Raw genomic sequence first — 26,149 nt, forward strand, 5'->3', positions numbered from 1 at the left:
TGACAACTTACTAATGTTTGAAAAAAACAAAACACAAAAGGAACCAAAACAACTGGCAGTTTGCTTGGAGCAGAATCATAAATTTTAGAACATTCAACCAGAGGTAGATTATTGATTTAAACAAATTCAAACAGCATGGTACAATAACAATTTTGTTTGATATAAACATTTTTCTATAGCATGAAAAAAAAGCAAGATTATTAGTTATTTGAGAGGGAACAGAAGATTTTTTTTTAAATATAATCTATATCATCAATTTATTAACACCACCCAATTCTATGTCTTAGCTGGCAGAATCTGATAGCCTCCTTGAGTAAGTGCATGTGGAAGGCTGTTTATTATTTGCTTTTCACAATTTGGGGGTAAATCTTTATCTACTCTCAAATTCCCTACCAAAGACTACTTCCTTCCCTCATTTCCCCTATCTACACTGGGCAGGAAAGCTGTGATCTTTTGTTTTATTTTTGGCATGCATAAGAAAGCTCCTCAGCAAGATTAATTTTTAAAATATGTAAATCTGTAGGGAGCCCAGTACATAATTTGCAATATAAAAATAATAAATAATGATATCAGCTGATAATTTCTGTAAATGTTTACAAAGTAAATGGACACCCACCTCAAGTTTAATGTAATAAACTATGAACAAGTTCCTCTTTCATTTCCCTCTGATCCTTCTGAACTTTGGGATGCAGGGCACCAACAATCTGTAAACAGCTTCTTTGGACTACTATCTTTTTACTCTGGTCTTATGCCTGCAAACGGTCTCAGAGTGCAGCAATTTAACCCTCAATCCTTCATTCTTGGCCCATCTGGCAACTTCTATAAAGGACCAGACTTTTAGGGGGAGAGCAGGAAGCACAATGTTTTCCTTTCATAAGATCCGTATGTTAATTAAGACATTTTTAGTTCTTCAGTGTTTTCCTGTTCTTCTACAGGTAATCCCTGATTCTCCAGATCTTGAATTTATCCAAATTTGAACTAAAATAAAAAACTATATTTTACACTTGTTGCATTTGCTGAGACCTTTGTAATACTGATGTTTATTTTTTACTTAAAACACAAGAAAACACGCCTATGCAACAAAGAGAAGTTATTTACCAAATAAAAACACAGATGCTTCCTACCAAGTGTATTGCTATTAGACACCTCAACATCACCTTCCACCTTCTGATTCTCTTCCTACCATCTTAAATCACACTTTATTCGTTAGACCACATGCATGTGTAATAGAGCAGACTAGCAGACACAAAATTACTTACTATTTACTAAATTCTCTCCTGCAATTAAAACATGGTCCACACATCTGGGCTTCAGAGTGCTCCATAATTTTTATTGACAGACTCTGGAGATGATCTTGTGCATTATTATTCTAAAGCCTATCAGTAGTGAGCTCAGTAACGCTGAAACTAACATTACCCTTCACAGTGATGGCAGAAAAATAACTGTTGGATTGGAAGAAGGAACTGTGGTATCGGGAGACCAAGTACAGAATATGTTTATGAAAACATTTACATTGCCATTCATAAATAGGCAAGACAGAAGTAATACAAAAATCTTCGACTCCGTGTCTGACTCTAAATGTAAATATTTTGGAAAAAAATTTAAGACTGTAAAATAGGGAGACAGTAGCAGATGATTCATACTCAATGCATAGACTCATAAGCAACAGTATATGTTCTTAAAAAATCCTCCCACTACATCCATGGAACGGTGAGTTTAACTTTTAGCATTTTGCCCTTCAGAATAAATGTAATTCCTTATGAAGTTTGTGCTAAGATACCACAACACCACATTATGTGAGCCCTAAAGATGCTGTAGAACTGTTTATCTTAGAACAGAAGAGACTACCAACATATTCATTCTCATCACGAGCTCATATACTTCATTGATGGGTGTCTTATAAAAAAAAACAAAAAACAGGTAGAACTGTTTTCTTGCTCCCAGATGATCTGCAGGCAAGTGCTGCTGTTTGCATATTGTGAGAAATTGCCATTACTTTTAGTGTTTTCAAATTCATAAATATAGTAAAAATTGTATTTAGACAATATTATCCATTTTGCAGTAGAGACAGACTAATCAAAATCAAGACATTTCACTGAAGAAAGGGAAAGATTTCATCTCTCCGTGAAAACTTCCAAGAATCCAGTATAAGTGCACATCTTATCATAATTTCGACGCTTTAAAATGGTTAACCTAAGGGTGATACATGAAAGTAAGAAGGACCAGAATTGGAAGTCTTATCTAAAATAAAGCAACAACTCCAATTAGCTTCATATCATCATTGCTATATAGTCTTATCATCAGTACTACTGAGGAGCAGCCCTATGTATTTAGTAAGTGAACTGGATAACTATAAGCAATATCGGGCATACAGCTAGCCAGCTGTACCCTAGTAATCTAGACATGCTCTCTTGGTGGAATGCCAGGGTCTGAGGGACCTGCGGTGAAGCCTTCCCATAAACCCCATACAATGCGGGGGGAGAGATGGCCCCATGTCCAGCACTTGGGGCACAAAAAATGGAACCGAATCTGTGTACCCTTCCTCTGAGCAATACAGGGGGCTCAGATGTGCGTGAGAGACCCTGGCCTCTGCTCCCACCCAATGCAAGGCTGAGGTTCCCCCTGGAGGAAGAGGGGTTGAGTTCGAACCCGGCTGCGCTCCCCACACCCAGTAAAATTAAGCGGACCTAGTGCCGGAGGCCCGAGGAAGAGAGCCTGGCCGGTACCACCTCAGTAAAACACCCCAGATGGAGGGGGAGCGGGAACTGGCCGGTAGCCCCCCCCCCCGGGGGGGCCTGGAACCTGAGCTGTGCCCCCCACACAGATGGGGGGGAAGAGACAGAACCTGGCCTGGGCCCCCCTCCCGCCCCTCCAAAACGCGGGGGCCTGGAGGGACCCCAGCCTCCGCCACCCCCCGGCATGTTCCCGGGCCCGTGTCCCCCCCCGCGGCCGGGCCCCACCTGTAGCCGTAGGCGGTGAAGCGCTGGCTCTCCCGCAGCAGGGCCCGGTACAGCCGCAGCACCTGGGCCCGGCTGGACGCGGCCATGTTGCTGGCGCAGTCGGGTCCTCCCGCGAAGGCCCCTTCGCCCTCCCGCCAGCGCAGGAGCCTGAGCTCAGCGCGGCCGCCTCAGCCCCGGGCGGGGGCGCGGGGAGCCGGGGGCGGGGGGGAGCCCGGGGCCGCCCCCTGCCCGGCTCCGGCTCTGCCGCTCGGCACCCAGCGCCTCGGTCCCGGCCGGCGGCCTCCGCTCGCGGCGTGTCAGGCGGGGCTCGGGCAGCTACAGCGGCGAGCCCGCGGGGCGAGAGAGCCGAGCGGGAGGGTGAGTGGCGGCTGGGGGGCCCCACGTGGGGACACGGTGCGGGCAGGGGGAGCCGCTGCAGGGGCCAGAGGCGCTGCCGCCGCGTGGTTCCCCCGTGTGCAGCCCCTGCCTCTAGCGGGCAGCCTCCCGGCCACGGGGATGGGCGTTCACAGCCTCCCCTGGGGGGCTGCTCTGGGCCGGAGACATCCCCAGTCTCCCACCCCGCCCCGCGTTATGAACATTACATGTTTGATTTATTTAGGGACTAAGAGTATTCGCCCCAGGTTGCACAGTGAAGTGCTCAGAACAAAGACCCTTTACTCTGCCCCCTGCTTCCCAGAGGGTTAAAGTGGGTGGAAGCTGTGTTGTGTTTGAGGATACAGACTAACAGGGCTACCCCTCTGGTACTTCTGTTAAGTGAAAAGTTTTCTGATGAATAGTGAGCGTATTCTTTCTCTCTCTCCCCTGCTTCCTCTAGTGGGCCTGTTCAGGAAAAAAACTGCTCACCTCTTTGACCTTTTTGTTATTTTTTTCCCCAGGCAATATGATGTTTTTATCCATTTTATAAATTATAGCTCCTGTTGAAATTGTGTTTCAAGGTGCTGCCTAACATTTTCATTGCTAAAAGTTCAATGACTATTTTGAACAAGATTTTGGCTAAAAATATGTTTTGGTTTTTGAAAAAGTCTCAAAGTTTCATGCAAAACTGGTTCCTGCAAAAGGGAAGATTTCAAAATATCCCATAAAATCTTTTCCATTTTCAGCTCTACAATCTCCATTGTTCACTTCCTGTTTCTGTTAAGGAAATGTTACATAGTGTTTGCTAAGTCCTTAGAAACCAGAACTCTCTGTCCCATGCACATTATTAATCCTGCAAACAAAATATTGAAAAGAGAGACATTCCTCTGCACATCTTTGGAGCTCCTCAAACACCCTATTTTTGTACTTTTACTGCTTATTTACTAATGTGCATCCGTTTTATTTTGCTGTAACTCTAGTGATACTACTGTTGATTTGTACTGGTGGGAGACTACAGTCAAGCCCACAGGCCTTGTCAATAGTGAGGAAATTTTTGTGAAAAATTAAGCCAGCTTTAAATTTGGTTCAGCAAGAGTCTGACTGCAAACCTGATTGCAGGATTGGGGCAATCTTGCAAACATTTATACATGTGTGTAAATGTTTGCAGGATTGAATCCTTACTCATAATTATTTGTAAGTTTCCTCACTTAGATCCCAATCCTGCACTGAGAACCAGGCAGGTTGACCCCTGTGCCCACCTGGCACTCCACTGACCATAGGTGCTGAAACTAGGGGTACAGGGGTGTTGCCGGTGGTTTCCATCATATACAGGGTTTACAGTTTGGATCAATGGCGCTCAGCAGCTCCACTATACAAATATTTCCAGCACCTTTGCCACTAACCTCAACAGGAGTGTCTCTCTTTGGTTCTCAGTGCAGAATCAGTGTCTGTAAATGGCTTGTGATAGACTTCTCTGTCACATATTTTAAGGATACTTCTTAACCAAAACACAATGTCTTGCATTTGGAAAGTTGAACCTAATTAGACTTTTAGAATTGTTTAAGTTAAACAAATGTCCTAAGGCAGTGGCTCTCAACCTTTCCAGACTACTGTACCCCTTTCAGGAATCTGATTTGCCTTGGGTACCCCCCCAAATTTCACCTCACTTAAAAAGTACTTGCTTACAAAATCAAACATAAAAATACAAGTGTCACAGTATCCTGTTACTGAAAAATTGCTTACTTTTTCATTTTTACCATATAATTATAAAATAAATCAATTGAAATATAAATACTGTACTCACATTTCAGTGTATAGTATATAGAGCAGTATAAACAAGTCATTGTCTGTATGAAATTTTAATTTGTACTGACTTCACTAGTGCTTTTTATGTAGCCTGTTGTAAAACTAGGCAAATATCTAGATGAATTGATGTATCCTCTGGAAGACCTCTGCTTACCCCAGGGGTATGCATACCCCTGGTTGAGAACCACTGTTCTAAGGCTCCAGTGCTGCAAACACTTGCACACCAGAATAACTTTATGAAAATAAGTAGCCCTGTTGAATTTAATAGGACTGCTGTCATGCATAACATTTCTTGTGTTTTTAATTGGTTGCAGACTTGAGTCCTTAAGAGACAAACCCTGAAAAAGGGCAGGGGAAAGGGTGTAACATTCAAACCACATGGACAGAGTGTTGGCAGCCAGAAGTCAGGTTAGTTCTTTGAATTACAAACCCTTAAGGGGCTCTTTGGGTTGAAGTTGGGGCAAGGAAGGGATTATTGAAGTGGAAGTTGAGAAGGCAATGTGGGAGGGAGAGGTTGGGCAGTTGGAAGGTTGCGTGATAGGAGACAGGCAGGATGGTCCTGGAGTCAATAACTAATATCAGTCCAATATTACTTGTACTTCTTTGAACTGCTCCCAATTTTCAATCATAAAGGCCTATGGCTGATTCAGACAATGTTGCCAAACCTACAGTCACAGGAAGGCTCCACATTGTAGGAACACCACAGATTATGGGCATATTTGGTCATATCTCGCCTAATCAATTTCCTGTTATTGCAGGGCCCTTTGGGCATTGCTGGCACCTTGGTCTCTCCTGTTGTCCGTTTATTGCACACAGTTTAGTTTCATGAGTATCTAAATGCTTCGGTCTAACCAAAGTTGCGCATCCTGGGATGCATAAACCAGGGAATCTTGAATAGAATAGAGGTTATTTTGCTGCTGTATCTGGCACCATGTGACCCCTGCTGGAATACTGTGTCCATTTCTGGTGCCCACAATTCAAGGTTATTGATAAATTGGAGAGGGTTCAGAGAAGAGCCACAAGAATATTAAAGGGTTAGAAAACATGCCTTTATGTCAAAGAGCACAATCTATTTAGCTTAACTAAGAAAATGTTAGGGAATAAGTTGATTACAGCCTATAAGTATCTACATAGGGAACAAATAATTAATAATGGGCTCTTCAGTTTAGCAGAGAAAGATATAACATGATCCAATGGCTGGAAGTTGAAATTAGACAACTTCAGACTGAAAATAAGGTGTACATGTTTGGCAGTGAGGGTAGTTAATCATTGGGAAATTTACCATGGGTCCTAATGGATTCTCTATCACAGACAATTTTTTAAATCACGATTGGATGTTTTTCTAAAAGGTATGTTCTAGTAATTATTTTGGGAAAGTTCTATGGCCTGTGTGGTACAGGAGGTCAGACTATATGATCACAATGGTCCCTTCAGGCCTTGAAATCTGTGCATTCTTTGGGCTTAATATGGGGATAGTTGGTTGAAATGTAATGGCCTGTGATGTGTAGGAGGTCGGATTAGATGATTGGATGATCCCTTCTGGCCTTAGCCTCCATGAATCTATTAAGTTATGATAATGTGGTGACTCCTGCTTTTGGTCTGGTGTCACGTGTTGTTGAGTATGATTTGCTTTGTGCTGTTTGAGAGCTTTGAGTCAGGGTGATAGCACAAGAACTCTCGGGAAAAATGTGCCTGGGAAGGATAGCAAAGGTTTCCCTCTGTCTCTTTCTGTTTAACAGGAAACTTCCATCCACTATTTTCCTTATTCTTTCCACAAGGACATACACCCTCTCCTGAGACTGAGTTTACATGGGAGTTTGATAGGTGGAGAGAGTCATGCATTTAATCTTGCAGTTGTGGGCCCAAGATTTTGCAAGAGGCCCCAGCTTTGTTGGAATTGGCTCTGACAAAGGGTATATGTTACCTGTTGTCTGCACACACACAGCTCCTGTACAGCATATGGCTCATGGAATAAACAGTTAACTGTCAATTATGAGGTTATAATTCAGTTAGTAGGTTCTCCTTGTTTATTTAATAAATCTTAAATTTACCCTCCTCTGCTCTATGGGTTATCACTCCTTTACCACAGTTGCACCATCAGCCTCTACTTTTCTCCCTGTGAGCATCCAAATTTTTCTGGACCTGCAAATAGAATGGCTCTAACTTCCAGCTCTGCTGGTAGTTTTGTCACTACTGTACTAACATAAGGTTGGCATTGTAGTTCATATCACACCAGTATCGATGATTGATTTTTTAAAATATAATATCACCAATATGTATTATTTGATGTAGCAGTGTTTCTAACATTACAGTCTATCTCTTATATGCTATTTAAATAGTGAGTTTGTCTTCAGAAAAGCTGTGTTTGTGGTGCACCATTTTCACTGATTAAACTGATATTTAACCTGCACCTGTGCTTGAGGTTTTTTTAATTCCAACAGCTACATTTCTGATCCAGTTTACAGTGTGTTTATAAAATAATGCTTTGTGTGTAAATAATACAGATAAATACCACAATATTGACTGGAGAATAATCTCCCTGTGTGTATAATTTATACACTGCACACACACAGAAGTTGTTTTATTTTGGCTATCCTTTGGGTCTTGTGAAAAGCAAGCAAGCAATTTAAAATAAATTTCATTTTTGTTTAATTACATATAGCACCTTCTCAAACGTTCTTCTTTGTTAAAAACAAAATTAAAATTGTTCTAAGAAACTTTAAATTGTTCTACAGAAATGCAATTACCTGAACTTTCATGGCCAGCCCCATACTCCTTGGGGCTTCCTTGGTAGCTGTAGGTCACAGAATGAGGCATTCTAGGCTGGCTGTATGAATTAGGGAATAGGAATAGAAGAAATTAAGAGTTTTTATTGTCTTTGTGCCGTATACGTCTCTTGGTCTGGGCAATGGGGACATTAAACACATATTAAAGTGGAATTTTCCTTTTTTATTTGCAGATTCTTTATAACATTCTTCCTAAAATTCTCAGAGACAACCACACTTTTTGTTTCTTCATTCATATATTTAAGGGATCCTAAAAAACCCTGCAGTCTTCATTTAGCCAGTAAAATCTAGTTTGGAAGGCTTGGAAAAGCTTAGGTAAGTAAAAGTAGATTTACAGGCTAATGTAATGATGACTCCATCTCAATTTAGTTTCCTTTGAGTCATTGGAACTAGAGCATTGGTCACTAAGCTGTGGAGTGTGCCCCTCTCCACCAGGGAGGTACAGAGGAACATTTTGGGGGGTGCAAGGAGGAAACATCACCTAGCCCAGCTCCACTCCACCCAGAGCTCAGCCCCAGCTGCAGCTCTACTCTGCCCTCTGCTCCCTCACCTCCAGCTCCACCCCCACTCCAGCTCCGCCTCTAGCCCCAGCTCCTCCCCCATCCTTAGTTCTCCCTCCAGCTCTGCCTTCAGCCCAAGCTCTTCTGCTGAGCCAACTGTGAAGTAAAGGGGAGGAGGGTGTGGACAGATTCCATTCTGAGTAGGAGGGGATGAGCCAGGAAAAGTTTGGGCACCATTGTATTAGAGGTTCTATTGCTCTCGTATTGATCTCCAAAATATGAAAGAATTATGAGAAAGAAGGCAAAATATATTAAAGCAAACCTTGTTTACAGGAACGCTGTCAGTTTGAAATCTAATCTAGTCATTAAATAAATTATTTTAAAATAATTTCAGGTACTACCTGTGCTCCTGAGTCCAACTGATATTTTTTGTGGTTTTACAACCACATGCCCTATTTTTTAAATGGTTTTCATTCTCCTGTGTCAGTATGAAAGCCACACATATATGCAGAACAAACAAAAGACAAATCAGAAGAAAATGATGCACAAAGTGCAGTCAACTGCAAAAGTAAACTAAACAAGGCGATTTCCCCCCTTTTATTTTGGTTATAGTATTTGTAGATTGCTTGAATCAAGCAGTAGGAACAAAATTCAGACAGAAATGTGTGTTCTTTTTTTAAGTTGATGGTATTGTTGGATAGAGTGATTAATTTTATAGATTTGTTTTGCTTTTGCTTTTCTTGGAAGCCATGCACAGAAATAAGTGTTGCTTGTCTTCAACATATGGGTCCTGATTCTTATCTTACTCAGCTCACAGTTTTAAATGGGACCAGGACTGGTTCAGTTGTGTGTTTGTATAAACTGTGCTTTGCTTACTTACATGTTTATGTGCAAATATGGGGGAGAATTTACTGGTGTGCATAGAATCTTAGCATCAAAAAACCTAGGCAGATTTCTAGGTTTTCTGAACGTTGTTGGTTGATACCTTGATGGTGTTTTATTGTTATATATTATTTAGACAGCAGCGTTTGCTGCTTGTGTTCAGATGTGGAAGAAAGAAACGTGGCTGGCCCTCTCTTTGCCTTGTATCTTAAGATAAATGAGCAGTTTGAGAATGATGTAATAACATAAGCATCTGGCGTACTTGATAATATTCTAAATCTGTAGTAGCAGAAAAATGAATTTGAACAAAATACCTGCCGAGACTATAGAACTGTGTGAAATGGAGCAGCTGTTACATTCTCCAGGGCATATTTGTAGCTTTGTCATATGCAGCCTAAATTATTCTTTTCGGTATATCATTTCAGCTTTATGACATGGCACTCAACACTTTGAGAGAGCATGTGCTTTCCTGTTATATTGTTATTCATGTTGATTATTTTTCTTTTGGGGTTGGAATGATAATTGATTGTCATGATATTATCATCTTTTTTAATTACTGTTTTTCAACTTCTAAAAACTTGATAACCTCTTTTCCCTCCTGCTGCTGCTCTGATTCTCCTTAATCTTAATCACTCTTGCTTCTTGATTGCAATGATAGACAGTTCCACTCAGAGTTAGGTTCTGCTCTTGTTTGGATTCTATACCACCCATTGAAAATTAGGAATGCAAATCAAGGCAGAATTTGGCTCTCCGCCAATATTATCGTACTTGATTATAATTAAAAAAGTGTTTTTCTGTTGCCCACGCTGGGTAGGATTATTTCCTCATAACAAATGCATGTTCTGAATAACTCTGTTTCTAAAGTTAGTAATTTCTTTATATCCCTGTAATTGCCTACAGAAACAGAACTGAACGGGGGGTGGCTTTCAGAAGCACTTCAGTGACTTAGGAGCACAAGCACCTTTGAGCTTCAATAGTAGTTTTGATCCTAAATCACATAGCCACTTCTGAAAATTCCTCCCTAAATTTTTTACATTGGAAGAAATAACAAGAGAAAACTCTTCCATCTCTCTGATTCCACAGGAGAAGTTCTATTTATGTATGAATCCTATTGCAGGATGCAGATCACATATCAATACACTTCTTCTTGCTTGCCTTGTTTGGTTTTTTTTTATTTTTTAATTGTTCTGTAATATGCTGGGTTAGACTTGTGGTCCATCTTGTTCAATTTACTGGCTCCAACAGTGGCCAGCTTCAGAGGAAAATGTGCGAAACCCCAAAGGAGTCAAACGTGGGAGAATCATCTCCCATGAAACCAACTATTTCAAAATCTCCTCCCTAAAACCTAATCTTCAAAGATGGGATTACAGCCTGAAGCATGAGGCTTTATATCCCTTTCAAAGTGCTGGTATTTGTCTATTGGAAGCTGTGAGCAGGGGCTTGAACTCCTAGCTTCCATGGCCCTGCCCCATACCCCTACCATGAAGCCACCATCACTGTCTCTTTTAAGTGAATATGTGCTGAAGATTGGGCCCTTAAAACCTTGCACCAAAGTAGGTTTTCCCATGGCACAGGCATTTCTGCAGGAAATTAACTGGGTCTTGATGTCTGTCAAGTGCTTTGCAATCCTTGAGTGAAAAGTGCTAGAGATGGTTTTGTGGTGAAAGGATTAGACTGGAACTCAGGACATCAGAAGATATAAATTAGCATATTTGTAATCCTTAAGGGTGCTCACTTTGTAGTAGTTATACCAAACCTGAGAGAGACCACTAACCTTAATACTGGTATTGTTTCAGATATTTTTTGTGGACAGAAACCCTGCAGGCAGTGAGGGTATTTTCATTGCCTGGTCATTTGGCATAATGAAATCTTGTTGACAAACTTAATTATAGGAAATCGGAGATGGACTTGGCTTGTTAGGTGTTCTAGTCTGTCACTGCATCAGTTCAGAACCATTTTCTATGTTATACTTTTTAGTGTTTTGTCCAGTCATAAATAACCTTCCCTTCCCTTGAGGAGAATATTCCCCAGTATAATAGATCTCACCGTTAGGGAACGTTTTCTGATATTTAGCCTAAACCTTCTCCTTTTCTAATTTAATCGCATTACCCCTAGTTATATCCTTCAGAGACAATCTATAAAAGATTTCTCTCTCTCCTTGGTGATTTATGTTCTCATCATATTTTTCCATAGTTGTCATTCAGCCAAGCTAACATATTTAGTTAGTTTCATTTTTCTTCCTATTTTAGCTGATGTTGAGATTTTAGCACAGAAAGCAAACTATAGTTCTGGAAAACAAGGAATGATACTTTATTTCAGAGTGACTGAATCTGAAGTTTGCTGTGGCTCAGAGCCACCACTTTATTCTTGGCTCACTCAGAATATCCGACCCAGGGGTTAATCACAAGTAGGATCAGAAATCTTTAAAAAATGCTGCCGTGATTGCAGTTTAAAAAAACTCTTGCTATAATTTTTTTTTAAAAAGGCTTCACTTTTCCCATGGACGTTACTCTGTGATATGTTTTTCTCCAGGCTTTTGTCCTGTTTGTTGGCATCCATTTCCTATAGGTGTAGCTGATGAGTTTCAGGGACCATATTTTCATGCTCTAGTCGATTCAGTGATTCTCTAGGCAGACCAGACAGTATTATGCCCACCTAAAATGAGAAAATCAAAAAGTGTGATACTTTTCTGTCATCTGACCCACAACCAGTATCTGGGTTTCTCTCGGCTATTTGAAGCGTCTGGGGGTGGGGATGGGGAAAGGATCAAAACTTAATTTTATTTAAAAAAAAATCAGCAATATATTGTATTCCATACATTCAGGGAATTATAATAACAATAGACTTCCAGCAATAACTTATTTGCAGTCTTTCTGGAATCAGTATTCTTTCACTATTCAATACAATATCACCTTTCATGGTTGCAATGCCTGTGGCCATGGAACTTGCAGTATCCACAGTCATGACATTAGTAGAAGACCTGCAATTTAGTAGAAATTCCTGAGGGTCTGGGAAGTCTCTCAGAAGCATAAGGATAGACAGGTGTAGGTAATACTCTATATCTTCACTATCACCTCAAAAAGGACGACTTTTTCTTTTCTTCTTCTCTCCCTAGACTTTTATCCGCAAAAGATACTGAATTTGTGTCTCAAGCCTTCTGAAGGAAAGGCAAGTCCAGAACCAGTAGGTTGACCAAAACTTACAGACAAAGAAAAGGAATTAGAACTGAGACGAGAACACCTCTTGATGCAAGTACTTCACACAGAAATTGAGCTTTCTACTACTCCCCTTTCTCAGATATCAGCCATTTATCATGAGTATTCTTGCCTTCAGGAACATACCTTCTCAGCTTCTTCTTTTAAAATAGAAACTATGTCTGTTTTCATATTTGGAGGGCCATGCCAGACTCCTGCCTTTGGCCTTCATATAGCGTTAATGATTTCTTCATCTCTAATACTTTATCAAAGGAAGTAATGGGATTCAGGGTAGTGGAGGTACCAAGAAACTGGTAAGGGACCGATTCTGCCACTTTTACTCGTGTTGATTTATATCATTCTCATCAAATGGTTCCATTAAAATCAAAGGAACTACTTGATGAATAAGTGACTCCTCAACATGAGAGAGGATAGCAGAATCTGGTTCTAAGTCAGAGGTGGGCAAACTACGGCCCAGGGCCCACGTCCAGCCCGCGGGACTGTCCTGCCTGGCCCCCAAGCTCCTGGCCTGGGAGGCTAGCCCCTGACCCCTCCCCTCATGTCCCCTCCCCCGCAGCCTCAGCTCTCTCACTCTGCCGCCGGCGAAATGTTCTGGGTGGAGGGGCTGTGAGCTCCTGGGGCAGCGCAGCTGCAGAGCCCAGCCTGACCCAGTGCTCTGTGCTGTGTGGTGGTGGCAGCCGCAGCGTGGCCCAGCTCCATCCGGGCAGCGCAGCTGTAGCGCCGACAGCCACTGGTGATCCAGGCAGCGCGGTAAGGGGGCAGGGAGCGGGGGGATTGGATAGAGGGCAGGGGAGTTTGGAGTGGTGGTCAGGGGGCGGGGGTGTGGATGGTAGTCGGGGGGGGAACGGGGTTGAATTGGGGCAGGGGTCCCCGGGGCAGTCAGGAAGGAGGGGGGTTGGCTGGGGCGGCAGGGGGCAGTCAGGGCCAGGGGTTCTGGGGGCAGTCAGGGAACAGGGAGAAGGGGTGGTGGTATGGGGCAGGGGATCCGGGGGGGGGGGCTGTCAGGAATGAGAGGAGGGGTTGGATGGGGCAGGAGTTCTGGGGTGGGCAGATAGGAGCTGGGGGCAGGGCCACGACCCCCTCCCCTAACTGGCCCTCCATACAATTTATGAAACCCGATGCAGCCCTCAGGCCAAAAAGTTTGCTCGCCCCTGTTCTAAGTGACTGACTGACAAACTGTAACAGATACAGCAGTTAGAATTTAATGTAGGATTCTCTAGGGAACATTGGAGAGAATTGAGACTTACTGCTTCAGAAACATTGGGGTGTGGGGTATTTTTTTTCCCAAGTATGCTTCCAAGATCTATCTTGACATCAGTGTTTGGCATTATACTTGTTTTGTTTCTCCTTGCTTCCTAGAATTTTTCTTACCTACAACTTACAATTTTTATGCAAGTGATTTGCACACTTATTTCCCTTTTATCTCATTTGAAGATGCTGCTTTGTGATGGTCTATGTTTTTTAGTATACAAAATCAGATGCAGAGTGAAAATAACCAATTCAAGATTTTTTGTAAAATTTTAATCCATGTTTACAATAAAAATTGTGTATTTCATTTTGAACTTTTTTTCCTTATTTTTTTTTATTTCTTGGGTCTGAAAGGGTATTTATAGTGCTTCCATCACTAAAGTTTCTAAGCACCATACTATATAGCTTATTGTTTTTTCTTTTACTTTCATTGTAAAGCATTCCTTTCTAGAAATGTTGGCATTCGTTCACTTTTATTTTAATTTATTAATGTCTGTCAGTGGGCACTGAGCCATTACAAACATAAAAGAAGACAGAGTCCCTTCCTTGTGGAGTTCATGATCTACAGATGGACAGATACAGCATGCAGATCTCAAAATAGGAGGTGACCAGGAAATGGTCAAATATCTAATCTATATGGAAGTTATTTTAAATATGAGAAGCTACCTGTTTCTTACATTGGCACGTTAGCCTTGGTATCACGGAGGAAGTGCATTATGAACAGGGAGGGGGATGCTGCTTAGTGAAAAAAGATTGGGTGGGAATTTCTATGTGTTTTTGCTGTTCATGTTTACAGTATAGTTTATTCTCTTCCTTCCCCATCCAGTCCTTTTTTCAGTAAGGCCGGTGAAATCTAAACTCTCTCTCACTGTGGTATAGACATTTTATTCATGCATTTTCTTTTTTTAGTCAATCACTATAATATCCAAGCTATAATTAACGGAAAAATCCATTGGTTGAACTAAGACTTGCACTAAAGATAGGAAAACGGACTTATTCTGATTTCTTTTCCCAGACTCTCTGTGTAGTATTTTTTTATTGATTTTAAATGAATACTGTTTAAAGCCTTACAAAGTCTGACTTCTCCTTATTAAAGTGATTTACTTTTTTTCCTTATTATCTCCTCTGTTCATTTGACCCTGGTCGCCTTATTGTTCTCACTTCTCATTTCAAAACCCCTGGTGATTGAGCCTGCAGGCTGTGTGTGGAAGTTGATTCTTAAACATTCCACAGACTGCAGTTCCCCAAATGGTTATAAAGAAAAAGCAAGAGGCAGATCTTACTCTTTAGCTCAGATTGTCCTAGTACATAAAGAAATGCAATGTTTATTGATTGTACTTGTATCATAGGGAGCCCAAGGCATAATGACACTAAGTGCACTTCATTAATAATAAAGCATGGATTCTTTGATGTTATTTTCTTGCTTTTCTTGGCCTACTGTATCTTTTGTCAGCCAGCAAGGGACATTTATCTTGGCTGGAAATGTGTTCTTTTTGTTTTTGTTTTGTCAAGAAAATGTCTCCAAGTACAGTGGCTTTTTTGTAAAGATAAGTATGTTGAGTTCCTCTCATATTTTTCACTAATGCTGGCATTGGAAGTAAATATTATTTTCTGGCATCTGGGGCCACAGAAGAGTTCTCTGAGATGATTTAAGTGTGTTGTTTCCTGGAAGCTTTTCAAGCAAAAGTTCTTCTAGGGTGTTTCATTCTCTGTGCTGTTCCCGGAGGAGGCAAATCAGTGTTATCAAGCCCTATAGGGTTTGATGCAGGACTAGCATTACGGACAAATAAGATAAGCATCTATTTTGGGAGTCTTGGAACTCATGTGTTAAGATGAAACTATTATAATTATTTGTATTGCAATTACTTCAGGCTTTTCTACACCCTTTGACAGCAGGACCAGAAGGACCAACAACTTGTGGCCCTATTTCTTATGATCTTTCTCTGCTTTGGTTGGGACCTCACACATCATTGGGTTGGCCCCACTTTGAGAAAACTAAGGAGATGTAAGATCCCTTTAACATGTTAAGTTTGATAGTGTTCAAACATGTTTTAAAACAATATTGTCATGACCAGTTTGAGCTTGCATGGAGGAATGAGACCACACTATGCTCTAGCCTTGAGCTGTTTTAGAACCAAAATACAGTTGCTTCATGTAATTAGAACAAGACTTGGTCCCATTGATACAGGTAAGACCAATTCGTATTATATCTTGGCCTGTGTTTAATAGTGTAGATGGAACTTTACTTCGAATCATTTTATAAAATGCCCGATAGACCTTTTCTCAACAGCGTAATTTCTAGCACCACGTTATGACTTCCACTTGGGAACTCTCTGATTTGAAGAAAATCGTATTTCTTATTATAGTTTTTATCCTCCCAGAAGTGTAATTCTGCAGTTTCTTTAATGCAAACATGACAAATATTTCAATAATCCAAACAGAATATTTATAACACTGCTACTCTATCTTTGGTAACTGTGTTTTCCTCATCAGAGTTTAAAACTGGGGAATATTTTATGGGAAATTGTTATATTTTGCTCATGGGAAATTGCTTACTCAATGCATGAAGATATATTTTTCTGAATTATTTTTAAAAAGTGAATATTAAGGCCCTGATCCTGCAATTTACAACATACAGGAAGACTCCTGAACTGGTTCAGAGCGTTATTAAAGTCAGTGGGGCTCTGTGGAGGTACAACTACCCACCAACCTGTTGTAAATTGCAGGTTCTAATGAAATATGAACTGAGTAGTTGAGAAATATGATAAATAAGTTTACTAAAAAGACTGAAATAAAAGAAAACAAACTGGAAACGTGCAGCAGTGGAATCTCATTTTGTTTTTATCTTGCCTTGTGAAGTTTTATATTGCCATGAGACTAACTTTATTGAAATAGATATTGTGATTATTCGAGCCTTGTTGACAGAGCCATTTTACTGCTTGTGAATCTTTGTGTTTCCAACTTCTGATACTGGTGGAAGGAAGTGGAATGAACTCTCAGTTGGAAAACCTGTCTTGCTTATCTCCTACAATATACCACTGACTACTGCACTTTGGATTAATACATTTGCCCTTGTAAAGGTATTTTCTCTGCCTGGTTAGCAGTTTGGGATGGAATATGAATTACAATAGAGACTCTTTAAATAGATCCACTTTTCTTCAGCATACTGTGTATGTACACTATTTGTGAAAGTCATCAGGTTCGATTTTTCTCCTTGTGGAATGAAGAGCTCTTTATGCCCGTACCTCCTATTAGAAGAAATGGAAGACAAATGCCTGAATTACTCGCATGTTGATGGGAGAAGACATACCTAGTGTAGCATTAGTTTTCAATTCACTGAGTCAACAGAAAAGAGGCACACTATCAAAAATGGGGAATTATGCTAAAACACTAAAGCCTTCTTTTATTATGTTAAAAAAAAGTCAAAGTAAATTTAATTTTAAAATTATGACTATATATTTGTTTAGTGCAAATTATGGGCAGCACTCTAAACGTTTCAGCTACATGGACTTCTATTAAGCAGAGGGTGAACCAACAGCATGTTAAAAACTAGGTGAGTCATACAGACTATCATAGCAACAACCATAGCTGGATGAACTTACGGGAATCATTCACGATTCCTAAGCAATAGTGTGTAACTCATCTACACCTTACTCAACATTGTTCCATAGCCTCATATACAGTGGGCTAGGAGCTGAGTTTAAAAACAGTGTTTAAACCTGGTTTCAGTATAATTAGTTTCTAACACACTTTTTAAAGAAGGCCTTAATGTTGGGCTGGATCACCTCTGCATGCAGAAACACTCACAGGAGAGGGTGTGATGAAGGGGTTTTTCCTCTTGTTGTGTTGTGTTGTGTTGTGTGTGTATGTGAATCTTACCGTTTTGCATGAATACTGCATGCACCTCAGTTTCCTGGTGTATTACACCAATGCCTAGGTAGTGGGAATAAGGGTGCCTGACTTTTGCTGAGACCCCCAGGGGCAGGTGAGGCTGCTCATGCTGCCTGCATGTAAGCAATAGACGGTGCCCTTCGTAACCTGAGAACCAGGAGGTGGATGCGACCAGGTGACACATTGCCCAGGAAGCAAGAAAAAGACTGGAAGAGACGCAATGGGCGTGTCGGAGGTTGGGCCTCTAGAAGTGGGTCAGTATCCTGTTGGGGAGTCAGAGGAGGCGCCCAGGGGGCACCAGGCCCTGGGTCCCCCCAAGATGGTCTTTGGTGAATGTTCCTGCTTTTTGTTCTAGCAAGCTCTGTTCTACACTGTGTTCCTATCAACTAATAAACCTTCTGTTTTACATGGTGGCTGAGAGTCACTGCTGACTGCAAAGTTGGGGTGCAGGGCCCTTCCAGTTTCCCTAGGGGTCCCATCCAGGTGGGACCTGCTGTGGGAAGTGCATGGTGAGAACAGGGGTGCTGAATGCTCTGAGGTCAGATCCAGGAAGGCCATAGCCAAAAAGGCTTCTTGCCCTGGACAGCGTGCCCTGAAGGGTGTTGCTCTACCCCAGAGTCCTGTCTGGCTTCATACAGAGCAGTTCCAGAGCATCAGACCTGTGACAGAGGGCTAAGTAGGAGGAAAATAGTGCAAGGTTCTTTCAGAATTTTCCTACCACTATTCTCTTTGCCATGAGATGAGGATTGGGGGAAACAGAGTTTGGAAGTTACTTCACTTTTTATTGTTGTGGATCTCAAGAATCTCTGATGAAAGCACTTGCCTCCTTCATGGAGACAGGAACCTTTAGGAACAGCTGCTTCTCTGCTAGTGCCTGTCTGTCTGGCAGCATTGTCCTTACTGCAGCTGCATAGCCATTGGCTTCTCTTCCTCTGAGTAGATGCTGAGGAGGAGACCAGGAGTGACATAATACAGGATGTAGCAGTATTATCTCCTGAGTTTTTTCACTTGGTGCTCTGGGTTCTCGGATGAAAGAAGCATCTCATCTGTTTTTTACCCTTGCCCCAGCTCCACCTCCAACCCTTTCTGGAGTTCCAGTTGACAGTCATCCATATATCATGAGGAGAGAGGAGACAATACAACAGAGAAGACATTCTTTTCCACTCAACATTTTTGATATTTTCCTGGAGTGTGGGGAGACGCACACTGGTCAGACAAAATGTTTTATAAAGTTTTGGTGGAACTGTATTTAAACAGCTTTTTTCAATGTAGATCATGGCCTACTGTAGATGGAATAAAAGATTTTAGACAACAACAAGGTCGTTCCTGTTACAAGTTGGCAATTGCTGTGCTTACATAGCTAAGTCTCTTGTTTCATTTAAGAGACAACAGTGTTTTTGTATGAATTTCCTATGCAATGTTCATTAGGCTTTGACACTGTTGTCTGCTGGGTGGTAACAGATACTAGTGGTGTGAATGCTTAAATAGAGATTTGACTAGAGTTCAATCCAATTCCTATTCAAGTCAATAGGAGCCTTTGTGTTGACTTGAATAGGCATTGGTTCAGACCCTAAGGCTATGTCCACTACCACAGTAAATCGACCTAAGTTATGCTACTCCAGCTACGTGAATAATGTGGCTGGAGATGACGTAGCTTAGGTTGACTTACTGCAGTGTTTACACCACGCTGGGTCGATGGGAGATGCTCTCCCGTTGACTTAACCTTACTCCTCTCACTCCCGGTGGAGTGTACAGGAGTCAACCGGAGAGTGCTCTGCTGTCGATTTAGTGGGTCTTCACTAGACCTGCTAAATCAACTCCTGGTGCATTGATTACCGCAGCGTTGATCTCATGGTAGTGTAGACTTCACCTAAGTAACCAGGTAGCCATGTCAAGAACTGACGAACCCACAGAAATACAGCAATAAGACTGAATCTCCCCTATTTTTAAGGTTCTGAAACTAGATGATGTCTTGATTCTTAACCTATGTCACCATTAATGAAAATTCAAATGTGAAAAATTAGTGTGAATAAAAATTGAATAGATGATAGAATTCAGTGGTGTTGTAAAAGTTTAATTGAGATAATAGGAGCCTTTTCATTCACTACAGTGGGCTTTGGATGAGGCCCTTATACATGTGATTTAATTAGGGGTAAGCTTTTGCTTTGCTGGTAAGTTTCTTTTCTGGTGGCCCAACTAAAGGTGAAAATACCATCTGTGTAGACGGAATAATGGCTGGCAACTCTAAACGGAACATATTTATATTCCTATGATATTACAACATAACTGGAAATATCCTACGGTTGTGCCTACTTTAAATTTAGGTTAGTGTATGTCTACATCTATTTTTTGTATTGCTTGCTGATTAAATATTAACCAGGGAGACTGTTAAGTCACATGTGGCAATATTTCACTGACACAAGGAGCTATTTTATGCTAAAGGAGGGGGCAGCTAAACAACGTGACTTTATTCTGGACCACTTATTAATAGTTAGGAATTTTCCATACTGAACTTAGATCTGACCTCTCAAGAAAACAACAACTCCAAACCAAGAGACATGTCTCAAGATGCTGAAATGGTTCCCTGTTTTATTAACCATATCCAAGAGCAAAGCAACAACATACATAATATAAACAGTAATGCTGACCATTAAATATAACTTATACTGTGATGTTCTTGCCTAAGGGTAAAAAGGAAGTCCCCTAATACAAAATGCCCATTGTATTGTGTGTGCATTCACCAGAGAGCAGGTTACATTTATCCTTCATAGTGCTGTAATCTTTTTTTCTGTTTCTTATTTAGATTATCTTGAGCAACATAACACCACATTTGGAAGATGAGTAGTTTGGTTTGAATTAAGGAGACAACTTAAAAAATCTTAACTGCCATATAGCATGGAACATATGCTATTTCTGAGGAAGATGTTATCTTTCAAAATAAAAAGAAATTCACACTAACCACTATGATATGTGAAAGTCTATCATTTGCAGTGATTCTGGGGGGCATGTGATAACATACATATATTTTCACATGCTTTAGAACAGCGGTTCTCTCCAGGGATCTGAGCCTGCTGGGGGCTGTGAGTAGGTTTCTGGGAGTCAGTCAGAGAGCAGGGCCAGCATTAGATTCACTGTGGCCCAGGGCAGAAAGCCGAATCCCGAGATCTTCTGCCTTGCTGACGAGTAACTTAGCTTCATGGGGCCCCCTACAGCATGCGGGCCTGGGCAATTGCTCTGCTTGCTACCCCCTAACGCTGGCCCTGGCTTTTAATTTACTGAAAAACAGTTGTTGTGGCACAGGTGGGCCATGGAATTTTTATAGCATGTTGTGGGATGGCCTCTGAAGGAAAAAGGTTGAGAACACCTACTTTAGGGAACAATTTAGGAGTAGCAGGAAGGATAGATTAGGTGACCTAATTACTCTCTTCTTTCTATGAATTCTGATTCATTAGCTTATATCGGTCCTAGTTCTGCATGTGCTTTTAGGAGGTAGGCAGGGCAGGCAAATTATTAATTTCCCACTTGCTTTTATGCTTTAGTACAAATTATGAACTTTTTTAAATTGAAAATTCTGTTTCTATCAGGCATGGGGTAGAGAAGTAAGGGAGAACTTGAGTGCATTCCTTCAGGCCTGTGTTTGGGTGTCAGATGAGGATAAAACAAAACAGCAATATATTGTTTTATTTAATTGTTTAATTCACTGTGGTTCTAGCAGCTGCTGAAGTGACCTATAAGTATTACCTTGAGACTACCTTGAGGCAATGTGGCCAAATGGACAGGACAGTAGGAGTCAGGGGAGCTGTGTTCTATTCTGGTCTCTGTCACTAGCCTAATATGTTACCTTGGTAAACTTTTTCACCTCCCCATGCTTTGGTTTCTCCAGCTGTGAGATGGAGATAACAGAGGAGATTTTCAAAGGCACAAATGGAAGTTAGGCATGCAATTTCCATTGGGATAGGAGTCATGCACCTAACTGCCCTTTGTGCCTTTGAAAATTTCCCCCAGTGATACTTACCTTCCTTTATAAAGTGCTTTGGAATTAACACATGAAAATCATTGAATAACTGAAATATCTATTATTATGATGATTGTTACCTTAATTAGTTAATGGGACAAATTCAGTACAGCTTAAGCATTGGTTATTCCCCCTTTCAGAAAAGTAATTTGTCCCAGGTGGAAAAGTCATCCCTGTGGAGTTGCCCAGCTATCCGTCCTTGCCCCACCATTTTTTTTGGCGGGGGGGCACCAAAATCTGAAACATTTTCAGGTTTGGGGTTTCAATGAAAATCCAAACAATTGTAGTAAACTTTTGATGAAAATGAAAGCCATTTTGGGAGAAAAAACAAACAAAACCAACCACCCCACAAAAATCCATTTGTGACCTGCTTTTGTAGATAGAATGTTTGTTTGATGTGTGATTTAATTAATGGGACTTGTCCGCCCCTGGTACCTTTGCATCCTCTAGTGCCAAAATGGTATATCTGAGTTAGGGAACAAAGGCATACTCTTAATATTAACATACTAAGAACGTGACCATGCATTACTGAAGTCAGTGGGAGTTTTGACATTGATTTAAGCAGGAGAAGGCCCTAAACTTAACATTTTACCCAGAAAGCAGATGTATGGCTGATATTGGGAAAGGGGGCTCTAATAACCAGACACCTTTGTAGACCAAGACTACATATTGTAAGGATTTACTTTGCTGGGGTACTCTCAGGAAGACCTATGGGAACTCCAGCAGTAATTACGATTAGAAACATCCTTGCAGTGGTCATAAATATAATGGAAAGAGAGAGCATACAGGACATGCTTAAAGTCAGTGAAAAATCTATAAGTGTCCAACACACAAGAAAAATTTGTTGAAAAATACATTTATCTTTGTAGAAAAGCAACACCCACCATTCATTAAGATCAATGACGTTTATGGCCATCTTCTATGTGAGTGTCAGTTGCACAAGTGAGAACTGCTTGGGAGAAATATATAGTTTTAAATGGTACAATCAATTCTTCTAAGATTTATAGGAGGCAGGGAATGTAGAGAACTGAGTAACAATACATTCTTATGGACTCATTCTTCCCTTGGTTTGTACATGGTCCATCCTCCTTCATAAATGTGGCAGATTTCCTCAGCTGTGCATCCTGTGTAGTAGTGCAGGGAATTACCATTAGTCTTTTGAAGTGGCTAACCATATCCTCCTAAAATCATTTTGGAAATATAAATCCAAAATTCTGTGTTTAAAAAAATAAAGAGTTGATGCTTCCTACAGTTACTAGTTATTATTGCTATTGATATGGTATGTGCTTCCAAATGTGAACTTATTGCATTATTGTACTTAAAGGAAATTGTTGTGAAGCCCTGCCTGACCCATATAAATATTTTAAACAAATAGATCTGCTGAAAGCATGTGAGTAGAGCTAAGGGAATTCTATTCTTTTATAGTCTCGTAATGAAGGAAGGAAATTTATTAGGGTTAGCCAGATGGGCACTACTCATTTTTGGCATTCAGAGATAAGTCTGCAACACCTCCAGGTGGCTCTACAAAAAATTGATAACACCATGGCAGTGCTCCAGTTTTATTTTTATTCCTCTCAGACTAGTTAGTCACCTGTCTTTATTCTCATTTAGAACCATCTGCTGGCTTTTTTTGCTACCTGCCTAGGTTCTTTGGGTGCTCATCATTCTGAAGTCACCAAGGGGACCTCCATTGGAGACTAATGTAGAGTCTTTGTGTGCTCGGTGTTTATAGGACATATGGAGATCTTGTTTTTGTGTGATTCTCTGTTCTGTTTCTGGGTTTATCTGCCAGAGATCGCCCTCGTGATGTCATGCACGATGCTCAACTGCACTGAAATTCATTCTTCAAGTTTGCTTTCACCTTTTAGCTGGTGGTCAGAAGACAGCAGGAAAATATCAGATTTTCATTCAAAAGTGATGTACCACACATTATTTAAAGACACTTGTATAAGTCCATTTGTATAAGTCCATTCAACAACGCATTCTTATCCGAGGGAAAAAGTTATGTTTATTAAGAAAATCAAATATTGTGAATATGCAATATAGAATATATGATAGGTAATACTGTAGCATCAACCCTCACCTTTCTCAAAGTTGTGACTGTGAATTTTTCAACCAAGTCAATAGTTTTCTTTCTCAGACAAAGTTTGATGCCTTTTCAATAAATAGTCCATAGAGTGGATTGTCTGGTTGACTCAATTTAGCATTGGGTTGACCTCTTAATCAGGGTTTATTATTCAAATATAACAGAAAATGTGAATTACCCATTTTTCTTCTTTTTTGGATTTTATTTATGAAGATCATTCTTTTAAACAGAAATCTTATAAACATTGTTTTACAATTTAAATTAAAATACTTGGTACATATGCAAACACACAATTCTAAATTGGTCTGTGTAAATCCCTAATGCTGTATTGAGGAGGCTTGCTACCCGTCACTTTCCTCAACTTTGTGGTCTTGATCACATATTGGGATTGATGGTCTCCTACTCTTCTTCTCCCTCTTTTTTCATATCAGTTGATGATATCAGTTAAAGTCTTTCATTATCTCATGTTTAGATCCAAATATCTGTCCTAGTATTTTTACTAGATTGTCCTGAAAACTCTGTGTCTTATAAAAGTTCTACAGAACTGATCACTCATCTTCTAGTTCTTCTAGAATTACCATAGCAAGGTGGCGGAAGGGGAGTGACTCCTTTCAAACTATTGACTGATATGAAGAAATTTGGGAACTTCTTTTGAATACTGAGGATGGAGAAACCCCTTCAATGATAGTCAAAATAACACTTGAAATTCAGATATTAAAATAAGGAAAATAGATTGGAGGAAAAAGGTTAAAAGCTTAATATTGCAGAAATTTTCAGTGGGGAGATAACAGGTTAAATGCCTAATCTTTTCTATTTTTACTGAGTGCTAATTAGGATTTGGTGTTATCTATCAGGTTTCTAGTCTGACTGTTTTTTGTAATAGTGCTTAATGTTTGGCAAAGCCAATCCTCCCTTTTGCCATAACCTTTGTAAAGTAGATTGCTTAACCCTGGGTTTCTTATTTTCCCAAATGAATTTGTTTCTCGAGGATTGCCATTATCTAAGAAACTCCCTGGACTAAAACCTGAAGTGTTTGGAAAAAGAAGTGATTTCATTTTAGTGAAAGTGAAGTCATTTTAACTGCTGCAGTTTTGCCCAACCAGGAAATTTTATATTTCGACCTATTTTTCCAGATGTGTTTTTATTTTCTTAATCAAAGGAGTATAATTATTATTGTATAAATCTTGTGTGAATTACCTAGTTTCAAACAGGAATAGCTGGAGAATTTGGTTGTGTATGTTTTGCAGCCATATAATGAGACTGTTGTACTCTCCACACAAAAGGAAAAGGGAACTGTAATTAAATTGTCTGATTCTTGTGACTGCATTAGTTTGGGTCCTGCTCCTGCATCCATTGAAATCAATGGGAATTTTGCTATTGCCTTCAACAGGACAAGTGTTAATCTATTAGTTGCTTGTATATAACACAATTTATTTTGAAGTTTCTCTCAGACTCACTTCAGGTTGTGTGTGATGGTTGACTTACCCTGACTCTGTGTCTGAATGTCAGCATCTTAATTTCCTCTCTGTTGGTACCACAAAGTGTGCCTCCTCCATATGTTGCAGGGTATTTCCTCTTTCTTGGGGCTGTTTATTGGAACATAATATAAAGGTACTCAGCACTTGACATTAGAGCAGGGTATCCTAGGTCATTTTAGTTCTTCTTAAATCTTAATTTCCCCTGTGTCAAGAAGTCCATTTGCTCCCTTTCCCAGGCTTCCTTCCCAATTACCCTTGTGTTAGGGCTTCAGATACTAGTTCTCTCGGGCTCCCAGTCATATGCACACACACACTTGCTCTCTCATGCCTGTAATTTCTTTAGAACCTTGCTGGGAGATTCTGGAATGTCCTGCTCCTCCTGTTTCTCTCCTAAGTCTCCCAATAGCCCTTTCCTGGGCTGTTGCCCCCAGTTCCCTCTGGGCATTTCTCCTCGTCCCAGTTCAGAACTATGGAGAACCCTAAACCGATCCTTCTCATCCCCCTAGCCTCCCCAAAGTGAATAACAGGTCTGCCTTTTGGTTCTTGCCTTGGTCATAGACAAGACATCTCCTGTCTTTTACAGTGGTTACAAACAACTGAAGCCAGCAGAAGGGTTTACTCCTTCCATTCCACTCCAAGAACTGGGTCAATACACCCCACCACATTTGCTGTATTCAGTTACTCATTCTTCTCTTCATATGTATCCTGGTGTTTGTTTCTGCTGCAGTGTTTTAACAAATAGCCATTGTCAGCAGTGCAGAAATGGCTATTGTATATGTCAGAAGACAGGTTTGAAGAGATAAAGGGTTCAGTGGAATTACAGTTCTACAGGTTTTTGTTTTGTTTTTTAACAGTAGGATAATGCCTACCTAGGGGCTTATACTAACAGTAGATCACTGTAATCTGTTCAGTCAGCAGTGGCTTGAGA

At 40.6% G+C, this 26,149-nt stretch overlaps 2 protein-coding genes across 18 annotated transcripts in view; one reads left to right on the forward strand and one right to left on the reverse strand.

The window, feature by feature from the left end:
- LYRM4 (LYR motif containing 4) overlaps positions 1-3,189 on the reverse strand; it is a 141,220-nt gene extending 138,031 nt beyond the window's left edge. The window contains 1 exon segment of the mRNA XM_039525772.1: positions 2,961-3,189. Within this exon segment, the coding sequence (XP_039381706.1) occupies positions 2,961-3,046 (86 nt within the window). The 5' untranslated portion in view covers positions 3,047-3,189.
- The window catches only part of FARS2 (phenylalanyl-tRNA synthetase 2, mitochondrial), a 324,031-nt gene continuing 300,528 nt past the window's right edge, over positions 2,647-26,149 (forward strand). For 4 of the 17 annotated variants that reach the window (XM_039525765.1, XM_039525767.1, XM_039525766.1 and 1 more), the window contains exons 1-2: positions 3,216-3,317; positions 5,435-5,528. In XM_039525765.1, the coding sequence (XP_039381699.1) occupies positions 5,499-5,528 (30 nt within the window). In that variant the 5' untranslated portion in view covers positions 3,216-3,317; positions 5,435-5,498. Of the gene's footprint in view, positions 2,723-3,213; positions 3,318-3,591; positions 3,701-5,434; positions 5,529-8,079; positions 8,222-12,403; positions 12,541-26,149 lie in introns of those variants that run through there. The other 13 variants (XM_039525758.1, XM_039525759.1, XM_039525752.1 and 10 more) reach the window with 11 other exon arrangements.

This window comes from Mauremys reevesii, linkage group 2 (assembly GCF_016161935.1).
Source record: "Mauremys reevesii isolate NIE-2019 linkage group 2, ASM1616193v1, whole genome shotgun sequence".
Lineage (NCBI taxonomy): Eukaryota > Metazoa > Chordata > Testudines > Geoemydidae > Mauremys > Mauremys reevesii.